This window comes from Elephas maximus, chromosome 10 (assembly GCF_024166365.1).
Source record: "Elephas maximus indicus isolate mEleMax1 chromosome 10, mEleMax1 primary haplotype, whole genome shotgun sequence".
NCBI classification, from domain to species: domain Eukaryota; kingdom Metazoa; phylum Chordata; class Mammalia; order Proboscidea; family Elephantidae; genus Elephas; species Elephas maximus.
This window is the reverse complement of record NC_064828.1, coordinates 87,108,091-87,119,134: the sequence shown is the minus strand read 5'-3', so window position 1 is coordinate 87,119,134 and position 11,044 is coordinate 87,108,091. Positions and strand designations below refer to the sequence as shown.

Sequence of the window (11,044 nt, the reverse complement as noted above, 5' to 3'; positions counted from 1 at the left end):
TTTGAGTGATGTTGAGAAGGATCAGGAGTTAAGAGCAGTTGAAGACAGGAGAAAGAAATAGTAATCAATTGTGTGAGGTACCTAAGGAGGCAAACTGGAGCAAATAAAGTCCAAACCCATTGCCCTCAAGTCGATTCTGACTCATAGCAACCCTCTAGGACAGAGCAGAACTGCCTCATAAGGTTTCCAATGCTGTAAATCTACCGAAAAAGACTGCCACATCTTTCTATTAGCAGCTGAGTGCTTAACCACTGGACCGCCAGTGCTCCTTCAAATAAAGTCAAGTTCTCCATTTTCCCTGGACTCTGCCAGCTTCGCCCCCCTCCCCACCCTGGCTTTTCCTCCCTTTACTGTCCAATGCAGCAAACTGCAGCCAATGACTCCAAGCTGGCTGGACTTTCTTGCCTGCAGGCCAGAAATATTCAAACCCAGTCTCCAAGCCATCTAAAAACATCCTCCATAGTCACAGCACTTCAGAGTTTACAGAACAGTTGATATATTACCTGACTAGAGAACGGTCTATTCTTAAAGATTTCACCTTTTCCCTAGATTGTGATCATTTATTTTTAATCTTCTGTCCTGCTGGAAAGTCCTGGCTTTTATCTTTCAGTTTAAAAGCATCCTCTCTTGTTGCACTTAGAGGTAGCGGTCAGTAGTTCAGCTTTCTTACAACGGCTCTTTATTTGAATCCACATCTGTGTTATCTAGGCAGCCGCACCTAGGCTGCTAAATCATTCCTGATCTTCTCATCTTTCCTTAAGGCTTCCATTTCCCATCCCCTTCGCTGTGGTCTCTGGTTTGGTCTCTGGTTCTTAACATGTTCAATACCAAGTCCACACCCCCTCATCCTCACCACCATCTATCACAACCCTCTACACTCTGAAAGGTATAATAAGCTAAAGCCCAGGCTTTGAACTCAGTCAAACTTGGGTTCAAATCCAGTCTCTCTCACTGTTTAACGTTGGGGAAGTTCCTTAATGTTTCTGAACCTCAATTTCCTCATCTGAAAAATGGAAATAATGTTGTTGTTGTTAGGTGCCTTTGAGTCGGTTTCTTACCCATAACAACCCTATGCACAACAAAACAAAGCACTGCCCAGACCTGTGCCATCCTCACACTCGTTGTTATGCTTGAGTTCATTGTTGCAGCCACTGTGTCAATCCACCTCATTGAGGGTCTTCCTCTTTTCTGCTGACCCTGTACTCTGCCAAGCATGATGTCCTTCTCCAGGGATTCATCCCTCCTCACAACATGTCCAAAGTATGTAAGATGCAGTCTCGCCATCCTTGCCTCTAAGGAGCATTCTGGCCGCACTTCCTCCAAGACAGATTTGTTTGTTCTTTTGGCAGTCCATGGTATATATTCGATATTCTTCGCCAACACCACAATTCAAAGGCGTCAATTCTCTTCTGAAACTGGCCTGAATTTCCAACAGTTCCCTGTTGATACACTGCTGCAGCCATTTTGAATGATCTTCAGCAAAATTTTACTTGTATGTGATATTGTTCTGTAATTTCCACATTCAGTTGGATCACCTTTCTTGGCATAAATATGGATCTCTTCCAGTCAGTTGACCAGGAAGCTGTCTTCCATATTTCTTGGCATAGGCAAGTGGGCAATTCCAGCGCTGCATCTGTTTGTTGAAACACCTCAATTGATATTCTGCCAATTCCTGGAGCCTTGTTTTTCACCAATGCCTTCAATGCAGCTTGGACTTCTTCCTTCAGTACCATCGGTTCCTGATCATATGCTACCTCTTGAAATGTCTGAATATCGACTAATTCTTTTTGGTATAATGACTCTGTGTATTCCTTCCATCTTCTTTTGATGCTTCTTGCATCATTTAATATCTTCCCCATAGAATCCTTCACTTTTGCAACTCGAGGCTTGAATTTTTTCTTCAGTTCTTTCAGCTTGAGAAACACCGAGCATGTTCTTCCCTTTAGGTTTTCTATTTCCAGCTCTTTGCACATGTCATTATAATACTTTGTCTTCTCGAGATACCCTTTGAAATCTTCTGTTCAGTTCTTTTACTACATCATTTCTTCCTTTTGCTTTAGTTGCTCGACATTGGAGAGCAAATTTCAGAGTCTCCTCTGACATCCGTCGTGGTCTTTCTTTCCTGTCTTTTCAATGACTTCTTGCTTTCTTCATGTATGATATCCTTGATGTCATTCCACAACTCATCTGGTGTTCGGTCATTAGTATTCAGCTCGACAAGTCTATTCTTGAGATGGTCTCTAAATTCGGGTGGGATATACTCAAGGTTGTACTTTAGATCTCAGGGACTTGCTCTGATTTTCTTCAGTTTCGCTTGAACTTGCATATGAGTAATTGATGGTCTGTTCCACAGTTGGCCCCTGGCCTTGTTCTGACTGATGATATTGAGCTTTTCCATCATCTCTTTCCACAGATGTAGTCAATTTGATTCCCGTGTATTCCATCTGGCGAGGTCTATGTGTATAGCCACCCTTTATGTTGGTGAAAAAAGGTATTTGCAATGAAGAAGTCGTTTGTCTTGCAAAATTCTATTATTCGAACTCCGGCATTGTTTCTATCACCAAGGCCATATTTTCCAACTACCGATCCTTCTTTGTTTCCAACTTTCACATTCCAATCACCAGTAATTATCAATGCATCCTGATTGCATGTTCGATCAATTTGAGACTGCAGAAGCTGATAAAAACCTTCAATTTCTTCATCTTTGGTGTTAGTGGTTGGTGCATAAGTTTGAATAACATTCGTATTAACTAGTCTTCCTCGTAGGCATATGGATATTATCCTATCACTGATAGCGTTGTACTTCAGGATAGATCTTGAAATGTTCTTTTTGACAATGAATGCAACACCATTCCTCTTCAAGTTGTCATTCCCAGCATAGTAGGCTATGTGATTGTCTGATTCAAAATGGCCAAAACCAGTCCATTTCAACTCACTAATGCCTAGGATATCGACGTTAATGCATTCCATTTGATTTTTGATGATTTCCAATTTTCCTAGATTCATACTTCCTACATTCCAGGTTCCGATTATTAATGGATGTTTGCAGCTGTTTCTTCTCATTTTGAGCTGTGCCACATCAGGAAATGAAGGTTCTGAAACCTTTATTCCATCCACGTCATTAAGGTCGACTCTACTTTGAGAAGGCAACTCTTCCCCAGTTATCTTTTGAGTGCCTTCCAACCTGGGGAGCTCATCTTCCAGACTCAACTTCCTCATCTGAAAAACGAGAAATAATAATAAGTAGCTCTAAAGTTTTGAGATAAAATATATGTAACCCCTGGCCCATGTGAGGATATAGTAAATAGTCATTTTTAGTTGCCATTGAGTTGGCTCTGATTCATGGGCACCCCATGTACAACAGATCAAAAGATTTCCCGGTCCTGTACCATCTTATACTTATGGATCTGCTCGAGTCTATTGTTGCAGTCACTGTGTATTTTGAGGGTCTTCCAAAATACACAGTGGGGGCTCATCTTCCAGCACTATATTGGACAATATTCTGTTGTGATCCATAAGGTTTTCTTTCATTGGCTAATTTTCAGAAATAGATCACCAGGCCTTACTTCCTAGTGTGTCTTAGTCCGGAAGCTCCACTGAAACCTGTCTACCATGAGTGACCCTGCTTGTATTTGAAATATGGGTGTCATAGTTTCCAGCATCATAGCAACACATGAGTAACCACAATGTGACAAACTGACAGATGAATGGTGGTCAATAAATAAATAAGACTCTCAATGAGATGGATTGACACAGTGGCTGCAACAATGGGCTCAAGCATAACAACTATTGTGAGGATGTCGCAGGACCTGGCAGCGTTTTGTTTTGTTGTACATGGGGTTGCTATGAGTCAGAACCAACTCCAGGGCACCTGTCTCAGTTATCCACTGGTGCTATAACAGAAATACCACAAGTGAAGGGCTTTAACGAAGAGAAACTCATTCTTTCACAGTTTAGAAGGCTAGAAGTCTGAATTTAGGGTGCCAGCTCCAGAGAAAACCTTTCTCTCTGTCAGCTATGGAGGAAGGTCCTTGTCATCAACCTTCCCTTGGACTAGGAGCTTCTCAATGCAGGGACCCTGGTCCAAAGGGCACACTCTTCTCCTGGCACTACTTTCTTGGTGGTAGGAGGTCCCCCAGTCTCTCTGCTGGCTTCTCTTTTGTATCTCAAAAGAGAGTGGCTAAAGACACAACCCAGTCCTGTAGATTGAGTCCTGCCTCATCAACATAACCTTAATCCAATTATGGGTGGCACTGATTCAAAGCCAGATTTTGGTTCCTTTGAAAGCTGATCTGTTTCTGATTTGCTCCTATTCCTGAGGGGATAAACATAAAGAGATCCCAATTGAAAACCCAGGATAATTTCTAGGGCCCTTCCTCCTTAACAGGTCCTGAGCTCTAGTGTTTCTCCTTAGCCCCAATACTCCAGGATTTCTCAGCGTCTCAGCCTCTAGGTTGCCCATTATGAATCAGGAAAGGCCTCAAGGGGAAAAGTGGTGCAAGTCTCAGGCTCACCTCTCCATTTTTCCCTTTTCCCTGGGACCTCGGCACCTTGACCTTCGAGTCCTTGCTCTCTCAGTGACTCTTCGAGGCCTTCACATTTTTTTCCAGAGCTTTTCTCACTGTTATTGGCAGGAGGTTTGGTGTGACATCTGGAAGAGGAGCCGTTGGCCTATCATTATTCTCCCACTAGAATTATAGAGTCAAAATGAGTGTTTAGAATACATTCAGCCCTGCACAGGGTAAGCAGCTCAATAAGTGTATAAGTTATTATTCTTCTTCTCCCAATAGAATCCTAGAGTCATGTTGAGCTGAGCTCTTAAAAATCAACTCCTCCTACCCCTCCCAGGCATTTTATAGATAAGCAAACTCCAGCTGTACTGAATGATTCTCCAAGTTGAAAAAGAATGGGATTGATCACTGGGAGGCTGCAATTGGGCTCCAGTGGGTTCCTGGATGGCTCCCTGTTCCCCTGCTCTGGGAGGTGGCAGTGTGCTCTTCATCCCCAAATTAGAAAGTTGAAAAACATAGAGCCCGGGCTCAGTTCTCAGCTCAGTGCAGGAGCTGTGGCCTCACAGGCAAAACCATCTTCTCTTCTCTCCTCCTGGGTGGTCCAGAGCCCCAGCTCCAACTGAACAATTTGGAGAAATCTTAGCTTCAGAATCCCAGGATCCCCTCCCTAAATGTGAGCCCACATGTGCACACATATATACACACACAGAAGCTTACTTGTCACCAGTAGGTACATAGGCAACCACACAGAGCCTGGAAGGCACACGGAGTCTAGATGAGACCAGGCAGCAGAGGTGATGATAATGACTCTGCATTAAAGCTGGTCCCTTAGTCCAGGGAGTGGAGAGAAGCAGTCCCAAGCAAGAGACCAAAAGGTAGGCCAGGCCCCAGGGCAGAGAAGGCTGCATCTGGGAATCCCCTGCCCCTTCTTCTGGCCAGGACCAGGTCAGTAAACTTCCCATGTGGCCCTAGTAGATCTTGAGGGGAATAGGACCTGTACAGAGAAACACGGCCCCTGGCCGTACTGTTGCTACAGCCCCTGACTTTAGTTGCTTTATAGAAGTAGAGGTGTGTGTGTGTCTGTGTGTGGGCATGCTCTAATGCCGTGCTCAGCCGCCAAACCTAGACAGAACTCCCAGCCTGGGGAGGTTTTTAACTGATTTTAGGTAATTTGGCTCAGGAGAAATCTATGGACTTAATTTTTTTTTTTTTTTTTTTCTGGTTTAAAAGTGGTACAAGCTTGTTGTAAAAAAAAAAAAAAAAAAAGTGAAAAATGTGGTGTGAAAAAGAAAATGAAAAGCACCTGTGCACCCACCCTGGCGGTAATCACTGTTGCCATTTTGGTGGAGTTGAGACTACTTGTGCATGCTGTTTTCTTTGCTTCCTTCTCACGGAGTCTGCAATGAACATTTTCTCATGCCATTACTCTTTGTAAATCCACTGAAAGGCCTTGTGCTGCTCTATTGTACCGTAGTTTGCTTAACTTTCCTCTATTGTTGGACGTGCAGGTGGCTGCCAGTTTCTCTCTATTGTGTGAAGCCCAGGATCGTGCATCTTTGTGTGAACATTCTTGTGCATGGAGTGCGGTGCAGCCCGGCTTAAAGGCGCAATCCGAGGTCTAGGGAAGGGTAATCCGGGACAGCTCAGTGTAGCTGCCTTGCAGAGGCTCAGCTGGGTGTCCTTTGACCAAGAGAGAGTGGCTGGCAGGAACGGAGGCTGAGCTGGAATCCAGCTGCCCCTGCCTGCTTTGGACAACCCAAAACCGATTGCTATTGAGCCGATTCCTACTCATGGTGACCTCATGTGTGTCAGACTAGAACTGTGCTCCACAGGGTTTTCAATGACTGACTTTTTGGAAGTAGATCACCAGGCCTTTCTTCCGAGGCACCTCTGGGTGAACTCGAACCCCCAAACTTTCAGTTGGCAGCCAAAGACATTTGCACCACCCAGGGATTCCTGCTTTGACAAATGCCTTATAAATGCCCCATGGACCCCAGAGCTCCAGGCACTGACCCCTGGCCACAGGTATCAATCTTCTGGGGAATCAGGCAGGAGACTTGCCAAAGCCTTCTGGTGAGGCAGGGCATAGGGCAGGAGTGGGTCTGGTGTACTACTCTGCTCTGAGGTCCCTGAGGCTGCCTACCCTCCACTAGGCCCCTGTGTGCCTCTGCCCACATGGATGGCAAGTTAGTGCAATGCTAAGACTAAGGGACCCCTGGAACTGTAGGTCGAGGTGGCATAGATTAAGACCGGCTAGAAGAGAGTCTGGGGAAACTTTGGAAGCCATATACGAGACACCCTGAGGGTGGGCCAGGTGACAGGGGATGGAGGGACAGGGCTGGGACTGGGGCAGCACAGAGGGAATTGGGTGAGTAGGAGATTGTCTCCGTGGCTTTGCTGCCCATTGGAAAAGTATGACTTTCCCTTCCTTTGCCTCCCCAACCTGCTTGAGGTTGCAGGGTGGAAGATGCTGGCTGCACCTCCCTGGGCTGTCAGCGTACATGCCCAAACCTGATTTGGGAAAGTGGGTGGGAGGGGGCTCACTCTGTGCAGCTCCTTGAAGCTATTGGATCATGGAGTGTGAGCACCCTACATGTTACATATGTGAGAACTGAAGCCCCAGGTCAAAAATCTAGGCAGTTGTCTTAGTCAGGGTTCTCTAGAGAAATAGAACCAGTGAGACATATGCATATATAGAGAGAGAGAGAGAGGAGGAGGTTTACTTCAAGGAATTGGCTTACATGATTATGGGGGGCTGGCAAGTCCAAAATTTGTAGGGCAAGCAATAGGCTGGAGATTCTTATAGGCTATGTCCCAAAATCTGTAAGTCAGAAGCCAGGAAGAATATAGAGTAACCTGAAGAGAGAAGAGGGGGTTTTGCCAAAACATCTATTTATAGTCTAGAGGCAGACCACACCCTAGGGAAACACTCTTTTCAACTGATTGATTGATTACATTATACTAAATTACATCACATAACGTGATACATTACACTGCATTAGACTACATCATGGAACAGCAACTAGACTAGTGTTTGGCCAAACAACTGGGAACCATAGCCTTGCTAAGTTGACATATAGAATTAACCATCACGAGAGTGGATCAGGGATGGAACCACAATGTACTTCACTCCCAAATCTGTGGGCCATGCACTTCAACTTCAATCTTGTGGGTCCCATCTGCTGGATAGGGAGGGCTCTGGCATGGGCTCAGAAGCCGCCCTTGGGGTTCAGAAGAGACCAGTCTTGCTGTGAATACACCCAGAGGAGCTCAGGTACAAGCCCGAGCTGGTGAGGCCTCTGCCTTGGGGACCCTCAGCTCCCCACCTGCAAAAGCAAGTCCCGTCAAGACCAGAGTCCAAGGAGTTCACCTGCATTTTTGACCCCCAATGAGGAGGGAGAAATACTGAGGCCCCTGTATTTGTGACCATGGAGAGCAGTGACATAAACCTCCACTTCCTGCCATCTCTCACCATTGTATCCCCAACATCCAGTACAGTGCCTGGCATATAGTTGATGCTCAATAAATATGTGTTGGATGGCTAAATGAATGAACCAACTCTATGAGGTAAGTACTACCATTACCCCCATCCACAGACAAGGAAACAAAGGCTTTAAGAAGTAGCTGGCTCAAGGTCCCATAGCCAGTAAATGGCAAAGGCAGGTTTCAGGTGAGGTCAGACTGTAGAGTCTGTCCTCTTAACCATTTCTGGTCCTACATCTAGTGCTGGCCTCAGAGTCTGCTTGTCTTGCTCTCCTGGCAGGCTCTCTGAGGACGGCTCAGCTGGCCCAGGCTGCCCTCCCTGGCAGTTGCCCCCAGAGCTATGGAGAGTCTGAGTGAACTGCAAAACCCACTGCTGCCTCGGAGCCCTGCCCACCTGCATGGCCCCTTTCCTTACCCGGAGCCTTCACCCAGCTGGTCCTGCCAGGAGAAGCTCTACTCCTACCTTCTGGGCAGTGCTGGCCCTGCTCATACCCACCAGCTCCTGGACCCTGGGTCCCTGCAGCTGTCTGTGAAGGCCTGGTACCGGCCCAGCTGCCTCCTGGGGAGGGACAAGGACAAGGAGTCTCAGGTAGTCAGCTGTGAGACCAGCTTCACAGAGGGCAGGGAGTCCCAGGCTGGGCCCACAGAGCGTTCCCCTGAGCCTGGCCAGGCCGAAGAGGATGTCACCATCCAGACTGTGTCCTATGGAGTTCAAGAGGAGCTGCAGGGCCAGGAGGGTGACCTGGAGGAGGAGGAGGTGAGTTTTCAGAGATGCTGCAGCAGAAGGTCTCTAACTGTGCCAAGCATCCAAATGGAGGTGAGAGGGTGTTTAAATGCAGATTCCCAGGCCCCACCTTCAGCTGTTTAGCTTTAATAGCCCTGGGGTGGGGCCCAGGAATCTGTATGTCAACAAGCACCCACAGGTACTGCTGACACGGATGTGGACCACATTTTGAGAAACACTAACTTGGATTGACTAATTTTTTAATAGCATGTATTATTTTCATTTCTTAATGAGTTAAGTAATTTAAGCTCAATACAGAAAACCACTCGGAGATGGCATCATTAATGTTTTGGTGGACGATCTAGTCTTTTTTAATTCATGTGCTTATTCCCATCACCACTCCCAAAAAGAGATTTTGCCGTACATAGTTTTGTTGTTGTGTTTTTTTGTACATGGTTTTATAACCTGACTTTTTTCTCTAAACAACGTATTTCAGTATTTGTCCACGTAACTTAATACTTTTTTACAACAGGATTTTTAATGGTTACACGGTATTCCACTGTAAGCTCTTTTATTATCATTTATTAACTCCTGGGTCAGTGGCGTTTGGGGTGTTTCTAATCTTACCCAATTACTATCCTATGTTGAACATACCTATACTTGCATTCTTCCCTTGTGATAAATTCCTAACAATAAAATTTGGGGATCATTGTTAAGCCTTTCTTAGTACCACGCCCAATTTACACTCCCACCAACAGCAGGTGACATTGGCTTTTGCTCCACTGGGATTACCTTTTTTTTTTTTTTTTTTAACTCTTTTCAGCCTGACAAGGCCACGTCGAACCTGGGCCTGGTCACGAAATCCCACCTGTGTTTTGCAGAGTGATGCAACTTCGACAGAGAGTGAGAGTGAAGACAACTTCCTCACGCTGCCTCCCAGGGACCACCTGGGGCTCACCATCTTCTCCATGCTCTGCTGCTTCTGGCCACTGGGCATTGCCGCCTTCTACTTCTCCCAGGGGGTAAGAGTATCTGGGCCCCAGGGCTCCTTCTCTGGCCATCTCCCTCCGCCGGAGGGCTTAGCAGGAGTGTATGCAGGATGCTGACAGGGGCCTGGCAGGCGGGGGCTGCTGTTTTGCTGGGGGTGGGAATGGTCCCTTTCATCAGCACTTCTCTCTCCCTAGACCAGCAAGGCCATCTCCAAGGGGGACTTCCGCCTGGCCAGCACCACTTCCCGCCGGGCCCTCTTCCTGGCCACACTCTCCATCGCCGTGGGGACTGGTCTCTATGTGGCTGTGGTGGTGGCTCTAGCAGCTTACATGTCCCAGAATGGTCATGGTTAGTGGCTGGGGGCCTGGCATCCTGATTCCCCTGCTCCACCTGAGGAGGTACGGGGTCTTGGGGTGCAGACTCAGTGGAGTGCCATGAACCCTGGCTCCTGAAGACAACCTGAGAGTGGCTTGTTGGGGGACGCCTCCCAGCCTGCAGCCTACAGGGCTCGTCCTTCACTTCTTGCCCACTGCTCCTACCCCAGACAGGGCCAGGGGCACCACTCTCTAACCCAGGCTGTAGATGCGAAACAGGAGAGAAGAGGGCTGCCCACCAGGCCACCCAGGCAGGGCCTACCTCTGGTTTGAGGCAGGCTGGGGGCTCAGCTGATTCTGCCCGTTCTGTAGAGGGTCTCCTGCCCTGCAGACAGCCCACCACCAAATTCTGCCAGCCTCCCCACAGAGAAAGAGGGAAAGGGATGCTCAAGGGATAAGGGGCCTGACCCAGTCGACTCAGCCTGTAGGAGCCTCCACCCTGGGAATAGCCTGAGCTTCCCCCTACTCCCCTCTGGCCCTTTGATGCACAGACTCCAGCCAGCCAGGAGGGACATACATGAAACCCAGGGGCCCCCTGCTGTTTCCAATTCTGGGGGAATGCTTACCTCTCCCATGAGCTGGTGAGACACTGTAGATTGTAGACAGAGAGGAGGAGTCCCAGGATTTAAACGCTGAACAAAGGGCAGGTTCTTGGAGCTTATCTGTACAGGAGTGAAAGGCAGAGGTGCAATAACAGAGAGAGAGACTGGAGAGCCCTAAAATATTGCCAAATCACATGGCTCCCCACTTTGTCCCTCTTCCCCACCCCCATCGTCCTTTCCTGGACTCTGCCAGGGAGGCCCTGAGCTGGTGCCATCCTAACGAGATTCAGAGTGCCATCAGCCACCAGCCACTGAGTGCAGAGCCCTATGTTCAGTGCTTTGGGAGTGATAAATAGATGAAGGGAGGGACACAGGGCAGGTGTAGCCTGCTGAGTAGCCTGCAGTGCTCAGAAAGGCTTC

General features: G+C 47.5%; 1 protein-coding gene across 1 annotated transcript; it reads left to right on the top strand.

Moving 5' to 3' along the window:
• The first annotated feature begins 8,334 nt into the window (after nt 1-8,334).
• On the top strand, nt 8,335-10,061 carry SYNDIG1L (synapse differentiation inducing 1 like). The gene is made up of 3 exons (XM_049899470.1): nt 8,335-8,751; nt 9,600-9,740; nt 9,903-10,061. Exons 1-3 carry the CDS (start codon nt 8,335-8,337, stop codon nt 10,059-10,061), a joined length of 717 nt encoding a protein of 238 aa, XP_049755427.1.
• Nucleotides 10,062-11,044: the final 983 nt, after the last annotated feature.